This window comes from Ursus americanus, chromosome 26 (genome assembly GCF_024610735.1).
Source record: "Ursus americanus isolate L20-20 chromosome 26, mUrsAme1.1.p, whole genome shotgun sequence".
NCBI classification, from domain to species: domain Eukaryota; kingdom Metazoa; phylum Chordata; class Mammalia; order Carnivora; family Ursidae; genus Ursus; species Ursus americanus.
The window spans coordinates 40,678,414-40,697,374 of NC_142152.1; the positions used below are offsets into that span (position 1 = coordinate 40,678,414).

General features: G+C 49.3%; 1 protein-coding gene across 3 annotated transcripts in view; it reads left to right on the forward strand.

Annotated features, from left to right (window-relative positions):
- The window catches only part of EML1 (EMAP like 1), a 176,380-nt gene that overhangs the window by 42,104 nt on the left and 115,315 nt on the right, over window positions 1-18,961 (forward strand). For 2 of the 3 annotated variants that reach the window (XM_045775383.2, XM_045775385.2), the window contains exon 1: window positions 8,404-8,626. The exons of the other annotated variant lie outside the window; for it this stretch is intronic. In XM_045775383.2, the coding sequence (XP_045631339.2) occupies window positions 8,419-8,626 (208 nt within the window). In that variant the 5' untranslated portion in view covers window positions 8,404-8,418. Of the gene's footprint in view, window positions 1-8,403; window positions 8,627-18,961 lie in introns of those variants that run through there. 3 annotated transcript variants of the gene reach the window in all.

An 18,961-nucleotide genomic window follows, 5' to 3' on the forward strand; every position in this document is an offset into this window, starting at 1 on the left:
ACTACTGCTGATCACCCAGGGCGCGGGCACAAACCCAGCCGCTCCCCAGCACTCTGGAATGAATAGTCGACCTAATACTGGTGTATTTACTCTGTGGTTAGTCGGTGGTATGCCAAGAACTGCCATAACACCTCGCGGGGAACACAATGGAGAAAATGAACACAAATTCCTGAAAATGACGTTGTGCAGTGGAGCTGTTGCAATGGAGGTTTTGTTTGCAACACCTGTATGACTCTATGAACCACAGACAATCACAATGCCGAGTGTCCTAAACGAAACAAAATTTTAAAGAGGGAGAATTGAATATGCCTTTTAAATTTCCACTTCATTTCAGACACTTCCAAATATGTAAATTATTTTGATAGAGGCCAATCGTCAAGAATGCTTTTGAGTGAATGACCAGAGAAGAAAAAAGCCATGGCTTTCGCAGATCACAAGGAGTCTTCATGTCCATCTGGACTATGAACAAATTAAGTGTGAAAGGCTCAGAAGTTCATGGTTCTGTGGCGCCGACAGTTCTGTGATAGGGTAATGAGGCTGGAGAGGCCCCTGATAAGGCCGTGTGTGCTGTTTCTCAGCCGGCGCTTCTGGCACGCCCCAGCCGGTGCAGGACAGGTGGTGCGCAGGTGGCCAGGGACCAGGCTCACCACGCTGCCGCTGACTCACCTTTGTGAGACAGATCTGTCTCAAACCTTTGTGAGATAGATCTGTGAGGATGAGGCTCCCAGGGGCGAGGCCAGGCGGAGTACTATGAAGGCTCCATGTTGGCTGCTGGGGGGGCTGGTGAATAAACACAGGGAACAGAAGCCAGGCTGCCATGGTTCCCAGTGGTGTGGACAGTCCAGTTTCTACAGAGTTTCAAAAGGCAGGTTGGTTTGGCACCGGTGAGAGGTACTGACTGCCTTGAGAAGTGGAGGAGACAGCAAGTCTGGCAGGACTCTGAGGTTACTGTATCTGGTTCTGGGGTGGCAGGATTCAGAGCCGAGTGGAGTGGAGCTCACGGATTGAGGGGAAGGACACGTCCAGCAGTGGGAATCACACAGGGCGCACCTGGGGGACAGGCCACTGGGGACTGTCTGGGAAGTGAGGGGCAGCGTGGGCTCACGGGGGTGGCAGAAGCATGAGCGAGAGGAACAGAGGCCACAAAGGACTCTGAAAGCCGTCTGCAGATTTTGGGCTTTGCTCTGTGGGTTTCTTTCTCTCCCATGAGAAGAAGAGTTGTAAAACTGGGAAGAGTAGAAGAAACATCCCTGGAGGAATTGTCAAGAGCCCAAAGATAGGTGAGAAATGGCGGGGGTTCCTTAGTTACCCGCGAATACATTCTCTGGGCCTTGACAAACCATCTCGAACCTCACCAGATGGGCGTCACAGAAAATTGGGAAGGGAAAAATGTCATAATTTTCCCCAAAGCAGAGGAAGTTGGATTCTGGAAAATATGGATGATAAATTTGATATTAATCTTGGTTCTGAGCAAAAATTTTAACAGATCTTTGAGGAGCTAGTGTGCATGAACTTGGAAGGAAATGAGGTCCCTAAGAGCCAAACCAACTTTGTTCTCTCTTTTTCACGGTATTACCAGACTGGATTTACCGAGCGCTGGTAAAGATCCTTCACAAAACACTGTGCAAGATGGAGAAAAATGGGCTGGGTGAACAAGCAGTTGGGGCAATTTCATGTTTAGTTGGACAAACATGTCCAAGGTATATGGATAAATAGATCACTGGAGATTCGGAGTGCAGAGCTCTGCCCCCTCTAGTGCTGCGGAGGGACGGACGTGTTTGTCAGTTACAAGGGGGGGCCCCACAGTAAAGGGTTGGTTCCCGCACACTCCCTGTCGTCAGAATGCTGATGCGTTAGACGCCAGATTTCAGAGTTTAAAGATTTGGGTTGGCTAAGAGGATGGGTTGAAACCAACAACATGGCATTTAACAGGGGTAAAGATAAATTGTGTTTAGATTTTTTTTTTTTTTCTGGATCGATTAGTTCAATACAGGATGGAGAAGACCCAACAGCAGTTCATTTGAAAAGACTGCTAGGTTTGTAATTGACCGGAAGTTCAACATGAACCAACTGCTCGAAAAGAAAAAAAAATCAATAGGAACTTCAGTCGCATTAAGAGAATTATAATATCCAAGTTGTTAAAGGGAAAGGCCACACAGGTCTGTCCTCTGACGTGATTGTATTCCGTTCTGGGTGCAGGGATTCAGGAGAAAAGAGCTCAGCTGAGTGAGGTGGGCATCTCTTCAGACGAGGGGTTGAGAAACTATGTCATGGTATGGCCAGGGAAGCCACGGACGGAGAGCAGGAACGCTCTCTTCAAAGCATTTGAAAGCCTATGGTGTGTCCTAAGCAACTGATTTTGTCCAGCGGGTTCATTCATTCATTCCATTCATTCACTCAGCGTGTACTCAGTGCCGACTACGTCCAGCATGAGGGGTGTTTGGGGCATCTAACCTCCCGGGAGAGATGGACACACAAGTTCCTACAAGGCAAGGCCACTTCACATAAGGGATACAGTAAAGTACCAGCAGATGCTGGAAGTGTAGTGGACAGGATCGCTCGGCTCCTCTGCCGCCGGGTGGGGAAGGCAGGCGCTCAGGGCTGGGGCATGGGCAGAGGTCCAGAGCGTTCAAGTGCATGGCATGACTGAGAGTCTTGAACGGGCGCTGCCGATAGCGTGGTGCGGCGGGAGCGTGTCAGATGCCAAAGACAGCATTTGCCTCAGGAGCACAGACACACTTGAAGTCTGCGCCAAGATATTTGCACTTAATGGGGTAGGCAGCAGAGAATGAAATGCCATCATTAACCCCTCTCTGGGCCAGTTAACCCTGGAGTCACAAAACAGAGCTGGGAGAACAGGACACAGGCTGTGATGGCAGAGCCTCGGAACAGACAGCCTGCAACCAGGACAAGGGAGATGAAATCGCTCGGACAAAAGTGGGATCTGTAAAGGATGCTTTGGGGAAGGAGATTTGGGATAAAAATAACAGCCATCTTTTCAATAATTCAAGCTCTTCGATTTTGAAATGGCCGAGGGACCATTTGTCAGGGACGTTGTAGAGAAGTACAGGTGTATTGGCGGGCAGGTGGGAGACCACGGAGTTTAACGTTCTTTACTGATGCTAGGAATCTCTGATTACCTCTTGTTTTATGGAGTGACAATCCTACCATAGGAAGTGTATTTTGTATTTTAATGTCAGTAATGAATGCTGTCTTGGATCTATGGAATAGCCCATTCTTTTTTTTTTTTTTTTTAAGATTTTATTTATTTATTTCACAGAGAGAGAGACAGCCGGCAAGAGAGGGAACAAAAGCAGGGGGAGTGGGAGAGGAAGAAGCAGGCTCCCAGCGGAGCAGGGAGCCTGATGCGGGGCTCAATCCCAGGACTCTGGGATCATGCCCTGAGCCGAAGGCAGACACTTAACGACTGAGCCCCCCAGGCGCCCCTGGACTAGCCCATTCTTGACTTTGGGTTTCTATATTAACTATGTTCGTTTGCCAGGGCGGCGGTAACCAAGTTCTACACACTGGGGGGTGGGGGCGGGGGCCTAAGCAGCAGAAATAGATTGTCACATTGTTCTGGAGGCTGGAAGTCAAAGTCAAGGTGAAGGCTTGGTCGCCTCCTTCTGAGGGCCACGAGGGAAGGGTCTGCCCCAGGCCTCCCTCCTCGGTTTGTAGATGGCTGTCTTTTCCCTCTGTCATCACACGATCTTCCCTCTGTGTGTCTGTGTGTCCTAATCCCTTCTTCATATGTGGACATCGGTCCCACCCTAACGACCTCATTTTAACTTCATTACCTCTATGAAGACCCTGACTCCAAAGGTCATGTTCCGAGGTGCTAGAGGTTAGTACTTCAACATATGAATCTGGGGCCAACACAGTTTAACCCACACTAACCTAAGGGCAACTTTCCTTTGCTCTTAGAATATAGTCAGAACCCGCATGTGAGCAGGCCACTCTTCCTGCCTGGGTGACCTTCTCGGTTCCTCAGCCGGTCCTGGGTCCTGACCTGGCAGAGCAGCTTCCCCTGTTCTGATTTCCTCCTTTACCCTCAGACCAGTGTTCACACTCTCTGGAATAATCTGAAACCCTTCCTTCTGCTTCTGTTTCTTAGCACTTATCACGATTCGTTATTACCTGCCTGAACGTCTCCTGGACTTCGAGGCCTAGAGGGAGTAACATTTTACACCACGACCCAGCATGCATTTCAAGTAAAAACCAATGTGTTGCGTAAAAACTCTTGGTCTTAGTAAATTCAATGTATTCCACTATTTCCTATTCTGGTTCATTTTTAATTGGTCTTAAAATATGCATAAAATTTGCCGTTTTAACTTTTAAGCACACAGTTCGGTGGCAGTAAGTATAATAACCCTGTGATACAACCCGCACCACCATCCATCTCCAGAACTTTCTCATCATTCCAAACTGAATCTCTGTCCCCGTTAAACACACACGTCCCGTCCCCCTCAGCCCCTGGCGCCCACCATTCTACTTCTGTCTCTGTGAACTTGACTCCTCTTGGGACCTCATGGACGTGCCATCACACAGTATTGGACTTTTTGTGACTGGCTTCCTTTACTTAGCCTAAGGTCCTCAAGGTTCATCACATTGTAGCAGAGGCCAGAATGTCCTTTCTTTTTATCTTATTTTCTTTAAAAAGATTTTCTTTCTTTCTTTATTTGAGAGAGAGCACACACACGCGCGGTGGGGGGGCAGGCAAAGGGAGAGAATCCCAAGCAAACTCCACACTGAGCCAGATATGGGGCTCCATCTCACGACCCTGAACAGAAACCAAGAAATCAGGAGTTGGACACTTAACCGACTGAGCCACGCAGGCACCCCGGACTTCCTTTTTAACACCGAGTAATATTCCATTCCATGTACACATCACATCTGGTTTATCCATTCGTCTGTTGATGGACACTTGGGGTGTTTCCACACTTTGGCTCTTGTGAATAATGCTGCTATGAACATGGGTGTGCAGATATCTCTTCAAGACCTTGTTTTCAGTTCCTTTGGGTATATACCCAGAAGTAGAATTTTCTGCTTCATTCTTTAAAGTGCACATATGACTCTTTAAATCGACTACACCCAGCCACCTGCAGTTTGCAAAGTACTGGGTTCTGTGGCTGTCTTCCCAGCCCCAAGCACGGTGCCTGGTACCGTGTAAACTATTTTTGGAGAAATGTTGAATTAAACAATAGATACACAAGCTACATTTCCGGGTAATTTTAAAAATTACTTTTCTACGAATGAAGGCTACTGAGCTCCCATTTTTCTTTCTCTTTCTCACATACTGTACAATATGCTTCTATTAATGCCACTGAATGCTATGGTTGTATTGTCCTCGAGAGTACATCACTTATCACAGTGACAACAGTTCTTGGTCTTGGGCCAGAAATTATCTCAAAATGACATGGAATACAATCTGTTAAAATGTTTGGGCGCAAAAATCACACATCATTAATTAAGTGTTCAGAGATTTTTCTTGGACTTCCCCCATGGATCTTTTTCAATGTGGTGTAGATTATACCTAATTGACTTAACATGCCTATCCTTGTAATTATACTAAATTTTGCTTTTTTAAGAGTGAGTTTTTGCCATTGTGGGAAAAACATAGCCTTTAAGTATTCTAGGTTAAGAGTGTAATAATGATCTTTATCATCTCAAAAGCACGTGGACTGAGTTCTTCATTGTTATTTGCAATTTTGCTCTTAGCAAAAGTAAAATCTTCTGCAAAAATCTCCAGCTCAATTTCTCTCCTGCCCCACTTCTGAATTTCCTTTGTTCTTAACTCTTCTTAGCTGTGGTCCAATAGCATACCTTGAACACGATAAATCAAGAATATTAACGTTCTTAAGAAGAGCCATCTTTTAATCATTTATTCATAATTATCATTTCCTTTCCAATTTGAAGAATGCCGCAGTCAGCTTTTTATTCCAATTATCTGCTGTATTCTAATGCATAAAACTGCAAAGTGGAGTAGAGGTAGCATCAGGACTGGCTTTGAAGGGGAGAAGGTGGGAAGTGAGAAGACGGACAAGGGCAGAGATCAAAGTGTACCCGCGTGCAGTCTTGCCCTTGGAAAGCCCCTTCTCTATAGCACCTGCTACTTGCTCTACAGATGCCGAGGGTCCACCTGTACTGGGCAGTGGCAGGGCTGGCTTTGTGTGACCCTTCTGCCTCCCCTGCCCTCTATAGTTGGCCCTCATTTCCTTCGCCTGCCGAAGTTCTCAAATGTGCATCCACGTGTGCTCTCCTTTTGACACCCAGCAGCCCGGCTCCTGTCCCCCCTGCTCACCAAGATGCTCCAGGCCACCTGGCAAGCCCTCTGCCACCAGATGGAAGGACCTTTGCCCAGCTTCGTCTTTCTTGACCAGTCCTACAGAGAATCCTGCAAAAATGCCCACCCCTCTGCAACTTCCTGTGCTCCTAGTTGAATGAGACAATATCCTATGCGGGTTTCCTGCCTCTCTTTCCTGACACTCCTTTGGAATTTCTCTCCTCCTGTCCCAAGGCTCTGCCCAACACTGTCCTCACCTTTAGAAAGTTCATTAACAACCTCTACCCAAATCCCATTCTTTCAGTGGCACACCCTCTCCAGTCCCCAATTGCTCTGAGCATTTCTAGTAGGATGCTTGCTGTCCTCTCTTGGCTTTCCTGCCTCTCTAGCTGTCCGTCCTATAGCGAGGTCCCTCTGGCTCATCCCTCTGACCGTGAGCCCTCCACCCGCCCTGGGCCACTCCAGCTCCCGGTCCTGGTCCCTGCTGTCCAGTCAACACACAGACTCCTCTCTCTAATGCAGCTCCAACAGCCACTTGCTTGTGTGTAAGCCTCTCACCTCCCTCCTCCGTCTGCCACCAGCTCTGTTCAGGCTCCTCTGCTGGCCCTCGGGGCCTCTCCTACCTGGCTCCCCCCCCCCCCCCCATGCAATCTCATTTCCCACCTGTCTGCAATACAAGCTGTTCCCTCCTCTCAGAGCAGCCCTTTGGCCTGTCAGCAGACCCAGGATCACTAATGCTGTCCTTCCCACCGTCCTTCAAGCTCTAGGGCACATTCCAACCGACCCCCGCAGCCCTTCACGGTCCCCCATGCGTTTTCCTTGTTAACAATCCTTCTTGTCCTCTGTGCTTGGTCTCCCTGACTAGGTCAGGGGGAAGGCCTTCCACCTCCCTTCTTCCTACAGCATCCAGGGCCAGTTGTGGCTAAGCCACAGGCCAAACACGCTACTTGCAGTGACAGAGCTGGGGCCCTGTGCCCAGTGAGGCCCACACAGTAAAGAGGCCCGTCTTTACTCATCTCACCTACAGGGTGGTCAATCCCTACAGGGGAATACCTACAACTTGAAACCATTCAGACATGTAGGTGAATTAGAACATGTAACGTGAATCACGTGTTGTCCTAAGGCGGAAGTGAGTTGTCACTGTTGTGTGGCGAGGAGCACAAATGTTGGCAGTCTCTTCCGCACCCGGCCAAAGGATCACCCGGCGCATATATTCTTGTCTCCATTTCCCAGCACCGGGCTTTCAGGCGGAGCGTGGTGAACTCCAGTCATTAATGCAGCGTGTGTGCGTGTGCGTGTCGGAAAAGTTGCAGAATGCTGGGTCTGGGTGTCTCTCCTGCTATGGAATTTCGTCAGAACGCGGTGTCTTCCTGCGACAGAATGCACACAGCTCTCCCCGGCCCCAGGAACCAGTTAACAAGTGTGTAATGTGACAAATCTGTACCGCAGGGGCTGATCAGAGGGGAAGGAGCGGAGCAGATGTTGTCGCTCCTTCCCAGGCCGCCCAGACTCTGCGGCCCGACGTGGATGAGCCGCGGCCTCCGTTTGAAGTGGGAGGCCGCATCCCTCTGCGCCCTTGAGCAGGCGGCCGAGCGCAGTCACCACCCGGTGCTAATCCTCCCTTGGGGCAGGGCCTCGCCGCGGCGGAGGACGTGTGGGGAGAGGGGCGCGCCGCGGCCGGAGGACGTGGCCAAAAGTGGAGCTGCTCCGAGGGGGAAACGCGGCCGAAATGGGCTCGCGCGCTGTCCATGTTTGGTCCTGGAGCCGCTGGCGGCGCGGGCGCAGGGACCGGGCCTCCGGGGAGCGTGAGCCTCGGCGCCCGCAGGGGAGGGCTCCCCCGGCCGGGGCGGTGCCCCGCTCCCTTCGCGCCCGCCCCGCCGCTCCCTTTGTCCCGCGCCCCCCGCGTCCCGCCCTCCTGAGGGCGCCCCGGCCGCGAGAGGAGGCGGGGCCCGGCGGCGGCGCCCCCGCAGGCCCCCGACGCGCCGGGACCCGGCGGGCCGGCCGCGCCCCCGGCTCCCGGCCACCGGCCCCGCCCCGCCGCCCCCGTCGAGGCCGCCCCCTGGCGGGCAGCGCGGGCAGTGCCGGCGTCGGGCCCGCGCAGCGGCGGCGACGGCTGCGGAGGGCCCGGGGTTGCCATGGTAACCGGCCGCGGCCGCCGCCACAGCAGGGCCGGCCCCAGCGCCAGCGCCGGCCGCGGCTCGGCTCGGCTCAGTGTGGGGGTGAGCGGCGGCGGCGCGGCCGGGCCGGGGGAGCGGGCGCGGCCCGGCGGCCTCAGCATGGAGGACGGCTTCTCGAGCTACAGCAGCCTGTACGACACGTCCTCGCTGCTCCAGTTCTGCAACGGTGAGGGGCGGCGGCCGGGAGGGCGGGGGCCGCGGCGGCGGGCCGGGCCGCCGGGCGAGGCCGGGGCTGGGAGGCCGCGCAAAGTTGCGGCGGCGGCGCGCGGTTCCCGCCGCCGCGGGCGCATTGTGCAGGCCCGCGGGCCGCGCCCGGCTCGCCCCCGCTGCCTGCGCCCCGCGCCCTCCCGACCCCGCGTCCGCGTCCGCGCCCGGCCCGCCGGTGCGCGCGGGCGGCCGGTGCCGGGGACCCGCGGAGCGAGCGCACCCGTCCGGGAGGCGCGCGGGGAGGCCGGGCCGCCGCGGGCGCGGGGACGTGTTGCTCGCCCGCCGCCCAACTCGGGTCCGCCTGCAAGGCTCTGCGGGAGGAACTCGGAAAACAAATCACTTAGTAGTGTTCACTCCGTGGTGATGTGCGCGGTGCTGTGGCAGCTGGACCCTCAGGAGCCGTTCACTGCTACTTTGGTGAAATCACCCCCGTGCAACGCAGTGCACAGGCGGAGTGAACCTGGCTGGAAAGTGCTTGCACTATTCTGTTTATGGGATGGTAGATTTTGTTTTTTTGTTTTTGTTTTTTTACAGGAAGGAAACAATAATAACTGGTAATATGGCATCTTTTACAAAATGTAGAATCCTACGTGCTTGAGAGATTTTAGTCTCACTAGCAGGGTTGAAAATGATTTTCACATCACACAGCATATTTTATGAGAACATGATGTATGATAATTCATGCACAAAAGTTAACCAGTTTTTTTTTTTTCTACGTTGGATTTATTGCTTTATCCGAGGGTCCCAGAAGTTTGTTAAGGAAGAAACAATGTATTTTATAGAATTTGCCTGTAGTGCCATCAGAATAATTTGGAATTCTAGATGCATTGACAACTTGAGCAATTTATTTTGCAGTTGTAATTGTGATTTAGGGGAACTTTTCTAGCTCTTCGACACCTGTTTGCAAATAGGAGGTATTCGCTGTAGCAATAAAGATTACTGAGTGTGTCGATTCTTCCTCTATAATGATATTTTAATTTCGGGTGGAATTGATCATTGTCTTTTTCATGGAAGAGTTTTTCTGATAGTTTTAGCAGTGAATGATTTTCATGTTAATCACGTGCAGGCCTTCATTAACTTAGTAATGCTCTTTTCAGTGGAATGAGAGAAAGTTTTGACTCTCCATATGGAACAGCAGTTTCCCAGAGCAAAGCCCCTGTGTTTTTGGTCCTCTGAAGGTGTTGAAGGCAGATAGAATGTATTTGGTTCTCTATGGACCACTGGGATCCCTTACAGTTTAGGGTCACCGGAGCGTTTTGTTCTCCAATACAGTGAAAAGAGTTCCCAATTAAATTTTGAATGGTTTCCTTAAATGACTTGCAGTCAATCCTATTTGAATTACTATTTTTGGTGTAAAGGTAGTACAGCCTCCTACGTGTTGATGGTAGAATTCCCCTTATGTTAGTTGTGAAAAGCATGTGGCTGAAAAATTATATTAAATGAATCCCAGGCATGAAGGATTTTAAAAATTAATATGTGGGCATATATGTTGACAGTTTGATTTAGGTTATGGAAATGAGCCTAGATATTTTTATTTGAGCAGTTGTTTGTGGGCCCGGTCATATCATTCCTAAATAGTTCAGTCGTGAAGTTGACCTACACGTCTGTTCATGAGTGTTTTGGTTTTCTGCCTTTTCTTGTTAATTGCTAGTTTAGAGATATTGGTGAAGTATCTTCCTGGCAATGATGTCTAGAAGAAGGTAACGGCCAGCTGTTATATGTTGTATGGGCAACAGTTTAAGAAAAATCACTTTAAAATAGCCAGAATCAAACTGTAAGATCACTTCAAAACACAACTGAATGAATCATAGCTGTTGAATTTCTTTTCTCAGAAAGTTCTTAGCTCTGTTTTTATTATGTTTTGGTTACCATATGAATAAACTTTACAGCAAGAGTAGTTTATGGGACAGAATGGGCGTTAACTAATGATGTCTCAAGCAACAGATGTTTTGATGTGAAATTATTCATTTTAAGAGGCTGCCATTAAGTAAAAGCATAAATGAATACAATTTAGCTAATTACTATGATGATTCCATTAAAACAGCGGATCACAGAAACACCGTTTTACTAAGAATGAAATTAAACATGTGGGTATTTCATTAGCTGCACTGAGAAAATTTTTTCTTTTTAAATTAGAGATTTACATGACAATGGCCCAGACTACAACAGCATAATATATGAACTCCTCCATTTTCATATGTTGATGAAGGCTCATGCTTCAGATAATGACAGGAGCTAAAAAGTCATAGTTCAATATTAGCTTCAGCAAATACAACCCATACTTATTCGCTGGATGACTGTCACAATCAGCGTCCTCACGGGGAGATAAAGATGGAAGCAAATATCTAAACGAGAAGGAAGAGAAAACTTTGTTCAAATGAATGAACTCTTGGTCTTCCTCTCGTCCTTTTTTCCCTTGCTCTGTCTCCTACCTAATTTGCAGTGGACCCTAAGTGTAAAGTCAGGCGGTGTCAAGCCTCACCGCCAGAAGACTTCATTCTCATCTTTCAGATACTGGCGCTCTCCTTTAGGAGAAAACTCATGCAGCATTTTTTCTCCAAAGTATTTAGAACTCTGGTCAAAGAGCGAGAAACCACAAACTTCTTTTATTGCTCCAAGAAAAACCACCATAGTTGAAAAGTGAAGAAAAGTTATTATTTATAAGCCAATTCATGATTTGGGAAATGCTTACCATTCTTTACTCCATATTTCTTCAAAGCCTCCCTTTGAGGTAAATCGTATTGCATGTGAGAAAACTGAGGCTCAAAGAGATTTGGGGATGGGGTGCCTGGGGTAGTGCAGTCAGTTACGCGTCTGACTCTTGATTTCAGCTCAGGTCATGATCTCAGGGCTGTTGGATGGAGAGCCCCTGGGCAGGCTCTGCGCTCAGCAGGGAGTCTGCTTCTCTTCTCCCTCTGCCCTCTGCCCTCTGCTCTAGACCCTGAGGAGGACTAACCTGCTTTCTGTTTCTGTTGATTCTGGATGGTTTAATGTAAGTGGAATCATCCTAATATTTGACCTTTTGCACTGGGCTTCTTTCATTTAGCGTCATGTTTTATACTTTGCCCAAAGTTGTAGCACTTGTCAGTACTTTGCTCCTTTTTATGACCAATTGATATTCCATTGTATGGATACACCGCATTTCATGTTCCATTGTATGGATACACCGCATTTCATGTTCCATTGTATGGATACACCGCATTTCACGTACCCGTTCTCCTGTTGGTGAGCGTTTGGATTTTTTCCACTGTTTGACTGTTCTGAATAATGATCCTATGAACATTCATGTACAAGCTTTTGTGTAGACCTGTGTTTTCATCTTTCTTGGGTAGATACCTAGGAGTGGAATTGCTGGGTCATATGGTAACTCTGGCTTTTAATCTTTTTGAGGAACCAATCTGAATTTTTTGAAATCTCAATATCAGCCTCTTTTTACATTACACCCGTGGATGGAAGAACAGGGAGTTGAGCTGGATCAAAGAGGGAGAGAAGTGAGAGTGCAGTGTAAAATGTTGCTGTTTCATTTCTGTGAGTCACTTTGGATACTTTTCATCAATTGCAGCTCACCGGAAGGATCCCGCACACACCGTTGCTCAGATGCCGTAGGTTAGAAGGTGTTTGAGGGGACCTAACAGAAATTTCATCTTGTGGTTTCCTTTCTTGAGCCTTTGAGCTGTTTCTTCAAAGTACCGCTTACCCAGGAACCCAAATGTAAGGCGGATGAACATGGAGCTCCTTCAGCTGAAGTAGAAAGAGCACAGCACGCTGGCCCTCCTCGCCTGCCACTGAGCCAGGCCACCCATCCCTCCAGGGCTTGAAATCTCGGGTGTATGGGAGGATGCTCCAAACGTTATTCAGCCCCTGCCTGAGCAGTTCCAAGGGGCTGGAAACTCACTGTCTCTCCCTGCAAGCCATTCCTTCTGTGTGACGTTTCAGACTGTCGGTTCCGTGTGCACTCAAAATTTGGCCCGAGTTCTGCCTCTTGGGTCCACAGAGAATAGGTTGAACCTCTTTTCCATACACTAGGTTGTCACATGTTTGAAAACAATTATGATAGCTCTTTCTGAAGTCTTCTTCTAGCTAAACATTACCTTTGAAAAAAAAATTCGTTATACGATACAATTTTAGGCTCTTAATCGTTTTGGATTGCCTGATCTGCATGTGTTTCCTTTTGTCTATATACCTTTTAAAATTGGACACAACTGAATGTGGTATTCCAGACATGGTTTTTAAACAGAGCAGAATAGAGCAGGATACTTCACCTCCCTTATTCTAAAGTTTATACTTCTTATAATGTAGCCTAAGATGATATTAGCCCTTTTGCTTATTATTTCACATTGTTACCTCTTACTGATTTTCACTTAAAATTCTTATCTGTTTTATGTGTATAATGGATAAGACCTTACTTTTCTTACTTTTACCTTTCTCTTTTGAGGGGGAATTTCTTCCAGCAGACAGAACCCTGTCACGTTACAACACAATTGTAATCTGGGTCGCGATGCTGTAAATAATCCTGGTGCTCATATAAAATACTTCGGCATTATCGTAATGTGGAAATTGGTCGTCATCTTAAAGGGTTACGATTCTGGATAGCAACCTTTTCTCCATCTTTCTTTGGAAGGTGTCATGAGAGACTACCAAAGTCCTTCTAAAGCCTATACATAGTTTAAGTACCCGTTCGTCCCTGATCTTCTCCTGCAGGTGTTACTTTTAATAACCATGGCAGGTCAAGTCTATGGTACCTGCTACTCCCAGTCACGTTTTGAAATCACTATAATAATCTTCCGAGCTGCTATTTATTTTTTCTAGTTTTGAAATGGAGAATCTTTTTAATTTCTAGGGATTTATATTTTGAAAATTAAGAATTATTTATCTAAAATCTTGAGCATCTTTTGGCATCTATAATACCGACGACGTTCTCCTAACTAGGATCATGATAGACTTTTCAAGTTGGCATGTAGTTGGGTGTACGACAGGATCAAGGCATTCTCCTACCTCTTCTCCTGCCTCTTCTGCGTTGCCGTGTGGTGACCGGGCACTGACTTAGGCTTTCTGTGATAGCAAAATCAAGAGAGAATGCTTTCATGGAAAGTGCAAAGCAAGCACCATGCTAAGTGAGAATTTCTTCTTAGTACCCTTGGTACTCCACCCGGCAAGGAATTTAGTTTATAGCCAAACCACAAGCATTTATGACATTATAAACAAACCCAAGCATTTTGGTGGAAAATTCACGAAACTGTGTTCAAAAAGTAACCAGTAGTTGGTTATTGTTAATTTCTGAGACAGTGAAGCCTTTTCGTATATTCTGTTAAGAAATAAACACTTCAGGGGCACCTGGGTGGCACAGCGGTTAAGCGCCTGCCTTCGGCTCAGGGCGTGATCCCGGCGTTATGGGATCGAGCCCCACATGAGACTCCTCCACTATGAGCCTGCTTCTTCCTCTCCCACTCCCCCTGCTTGTGTTCTCTCTCTCGCTGGCTGTCTCTCTCTCTGTCGAATAAATAAATAAAATCTTGAAAAAAAAAAAAAAGAAAGAAACACTTCAGTTGAGTGGACGGTAGATAAGGAACGAGAAATAGCATCTTTGTTTCTAGTGTTACAGTCTGTTCAGGCCACAAAACTAGTAGCGTGAAAAACTGAATCACAATGGCTTTGAAAATTCTCCATGAAAGCATTGCTTTTATTAGTAGGGACTTGAAATCAATGGTATTTTGTGCTACTAAAAATCTCTTTCAGGAAAAATGTTTTTATTCCTCTTTAAAATCCTAGCTTATTAATAGGGGATTTCTAATAACAAAATGTTTTAAATGCCAGCAGAAACATGAGTAATCAAAAAAACTATGCTGTCAACTCTGAAAGCTGTGTAACTATTTATCAATACAGCCCCTCCCCCCAGAAGTCGGTGATTTTCTCACTAGCAGGTGGACACACACATTTACTATTCTGCTGGTTGTAGCGTATGTTTGATGCAGTCCAGGCCTGGCGGTGTCCTGGGGCGTGAGCAGAAACAGGGGCGCATCCTCTTTGGTTTGTTATAAAGAAATAGCTGTTTAAAAGAGTTTATCCTTCTTTAAAGTACTAATTTTTAAATGAGGAGTTAGTTCCAATTTTGTTTCCTCTAAAGCTGTATCTTTATTGGAAAATACTCTTGGTGTGGAAAACCACATTTTTGCAACATACTTAGTCGTGTCTTAAAATGCAGGATTTATTCTGCCAGCTTTCTGGAAGAGATCTGAACTCTCTGGGAGTAATAAACTACCCCAGATTTCCCTAAGAATCATCATAGACTTTTCTGTGCCCCATCCTCCCGTCCCAATCCGCCCCATGGATTCTGCTCCCTGAGTATCTGATAACCCATCCCTTCTGCTCAGTTCAGACGCTCATCACTTCTCAGCTGGGTTTTCGTTTGTGTTTAAAATGGAAGCCCCAGACTAGTCTTTCTTCCTCCAGTCTCAGCCTCCTTCAGTGTGCTCCTTTTTTATTAAACAGCTAGGGTATCCACCGTGCTCATTATTACACTGATGGGGGGGCTGGTTCCAAGGACACACATGGCCAACGGGGCCCTTGCCTCCGGGAAGCCCGCGCTGCTTGTCGGGAGCTAGACATTCAGCGCTTCCTTCACGATGAGTGACTTGGTGAGCCCGGGGAGGACGGAACTCACAAATACAAGGACAGTGTAGAGTGTTGCAGGGCGCTGGACTCGAGGGATGTGTATTGGGTTTCTTTCCAGGATGAGTGCAAGTCGGACGCTGCGAGGGGGTGGGGAATGGGCAGGTGCGGGGAGAAGAGCAGTCCAGACCAGGGATGGCGAAGAGCAAGTGGAGGGTGGAAGCACTTTTGGAAATGGAAAGCTCTCATGGGGAACGAGGCAGGAGCAGAGTGGCTTGAAATGAAGCTGGGGCGGAAGGGGGGGGGGTCCCATGGGGCTTCTTGGCCACATTAAGGAGTTTGATCTTATTCTGAGGAGCAGAGAGAATGTGGCAGAGGATTTTGAGGAAGGGAGTGAAGTGGCCACATTCTCCGGGATTTTTAAAGAGGGCACCCCCTGCAATGTGGAGGGTAGGCTAGCAGGAGAGGGGAGGGGAGAGTGGAGGCGGGAGTCCATTGTGTGAAGTCAGGGGACAGTGGTGGTGATTTCTACTTGAGGGCTGCTGAGGGCCCACCTCACCAGGACTTGCATCGTCATCAAGGGGCAGGGAGAGGAGGGAGCCAGGGATGACACCCAGGCTTCTGGCTCATCTGACTGAGTGCCATTTGCAGGGAGAGAAGGAGCCAGAAGGCTGGGCAGGCAGATGATGGTTCCGGTGTGGCTTGTGGGTGTGACGGACTGTGGAACATGCCAGTTGAAGAGCCGAGCGGGCTGTGGGCTGTGGGGTCTGGAACCGGGGAGATGTCTGTTAGGCGTAAAAGTTCGAGAGCCATCAGAATATTGCAGCTGAAGCTGTGGCACAGATGAGCTCACCTAAGAAGAAATTTGACGTTTTTGGAACACTCTTTCTGGAAGACAGATCTGATCATAACAGGCTCCTGATTGAAAGTCTTTAGTGCTCCCCCCCCCACCTTGGGCACTCAAGGCATCTTAGAGGGGGCTGCTGGCTTAGCCTGCTGCCGGCTCCTCCTGGCTCCCACCTGCCTGAGGCTAGTGAGGGCTTTCCCAGGTGGCCATGGGGTTATCTCGCATAAATCTCTGTTACCACGATTACCCCAGAGGCCTGTCACTGCGGCTTAGTTGCACATCTCTCATTGGGCTGTCACCACCTTGCGGACAGAGTCTCCTGGTGATCGTCTCAGTGTCCACGCATCAGCAATGCCTGGTACCTCATGGGTCTCCTGCTGAACACCGGCGGAGTGGGATCAGGAACCACCTTCTTTATCCCAGAGCGCCTCCTCACACACACAACCCAGCGAAATGGCTCACATGCCATCGTACGCTGAGTCGTGCTTGGAGAAAGCGCTCGAGCCGCGTCTCCGTATGCTTGAAATAACGTGTGTATTTGTATGTTACACCTCACATGTGTGTATAGCTACACGGGATGCACGCAGGTACACATGTCACGTGCGTGCGCATACCTGCATACCTCGCGTGACATTTAACTCTTGCCCTCATCAAAGACCCAGCGCACTCAGGCATTCAGAAGAGAAGGCATCGTAGGTGAGGGGACCTCACTGGGAAAAGCCAGAAGCAGGTGACTGCGTGACGGCGAGGAGCCTGGCCTCACCTGCACAAACATCACAGAGCACCTCGAGCTGGACGCTGGCTCTCGAATCAATAAGGAGGAACATTTGCAAAAAGCACTTGGTGGTTCAACAGGCTTAAAACACATCATTTTCAGCCAAAGTAATTGACACAATGAGGTAGTTCTTGGCAAAACCAGCGTTTTGAACATTAAAAGAGATTTGGCTGTTAAATCAGCCCCCCAAAAAGTTGTTTTATGTAACAAGAATTTTACCATTCTTAGGGAAGTATGCTCCAGTCGAGAAACAGTTGGGTGGACTTAGGCTGGCTTAGGCTGGAGCATCGTTACACATGTTAGCCCCGATGAGAGTGCCGAAAAGAGCCGAAAATCCTTAGGAGGAGAGCGGAGTGACGAGACTTCGTCTGTTACGGAGTCCCTCGCCATGCCAAACCGTTCTGCGTGTGAGTCGTGGAGACCGCTCCTCGGGGACCGTATGGGAGATCTAATAATGATCTGTTAGCACGGCTCCCCCAAATTAGTCCTTTAGAAAGTAATTAAGCAGGACTGCCCACACTCCAGTGCCCTCAAAGACTGAAATCTGGCTCCATGCGTGCTATCTTCGCCTTCCATGAAAATGGCCCTGTTCTGAGCTGATATAATTTAATTTTATAAAAATACGTGTCCATACTGCATCCTGTACCGAATGATAGCACTCTCACCAGAGTTGTCATTTCCAGATTGGAGCTTTCTGAGGTAGGGCCAGGGCCTCCTCGTCTCTGGGTCCCCACTCAGGGCCTGTTGTACTGTGTGGGCTGCAGGGGAGGAGAGGGAAGGGGGCGGTGCTCTCAGCAAGCAGGGGCAGGGGCCCAGGACTGAGTGCTTTAGGGGGACCCCCCTTAATCCTCACTGCGCCCCTTTGAGGTGATGCCTGTTATCAACTGTGTTTTGACTGGTGAGGTCAGCAGAGGCCCCAAACTTTGGGTGACTTGCTCAAGGTCCCCTGGCCAGTGCTTTTCAGAGCTGGGATTTGAACCCAGGCACTCAGCTCCGCTCTCCACAGCATGCTGAGAGCTCAGTTACGCTCGAAGAGCGAGTGATGGGTCAGAGGTGGGGAAGATGCGGAGGGGGCTTAGGGAGTGAGTTCAGTCTGTGTCTTGCTTCTCCGGGGGACCACGTGCCGAATACCAGCTCAGACCTGTGTGCCTTTCCCTGGCTCACTGTGGGGTCTCCAGACACATTTCCTCGTCTTCACCCGTTTCCCTTCCCCACTTCAGCACTTTCTGAGGCGGAAATCCTGTTTATCTCTGAGTTGCTCAAAGTCCCACAGAAGTTGCCCATAGCTCAGAGGACCGGCTGGGTCTGGAACCGCCTCCCACCTGCCGCCCTGGCCTGGGGCCTCCTCTCCCCGCAGGCGCCCTTGGGTTCTGCCACCCTGGCTGCTTCTGGCAGCGTCTGAAGGCTCCACCTGCTCGAGGTGCATCCGCACGTGCTGGGGCCCCTGCCTTCCCGTCCGTCTTCACCTGACCGCTCCTTGTCCTTCGGAACCCAGCTCTGTGCCCTGGGAAGCCTCCCTGGCTGAGAGCTGCCCGAGGCCAGCTCAGCCGGTGCCCCGAGCCTGCTGTCTGCGTATCACTGCACACCTTGATGTCCCTCCAGACCGGCAGCTCCTAGAGGACCACACCGCGCTCCCCCCGTACCTGTGCACTGACCCGAAGAGCGAGCCATTGCAGGCTGGTGACCGCCTGCCGAGGCAGCTTGAACGTTCTCTCTGAGTGGCCCCTGCGACAGCGGTCACCAGCCTTCGTGACGCTGGTCAGTCTTCCCGTGAGCGGCCCTGGTACTTCCGGTGCTTCTCCAGCACCCTTGCACTATCGTTATTCCCTTGCTTTCCTCAGAACCCTTTTACAAAATGTTTAATTGTGCTGAAACGCACATCACATAAAACGCACCATTTTAACCGTGTGAAGCCTGAAGTCAGGTGACACTGAGCACAATCACGTCACCACCGTCCATCCCCAGAACACCTGTCATCCCGCAGAACTGAAACTCCCTTAAACCCGGACTGCCCTGCCCCGCCCCCAGCCCCTGGTGCCCCCCATTCACTTCCTGTCGCTGTG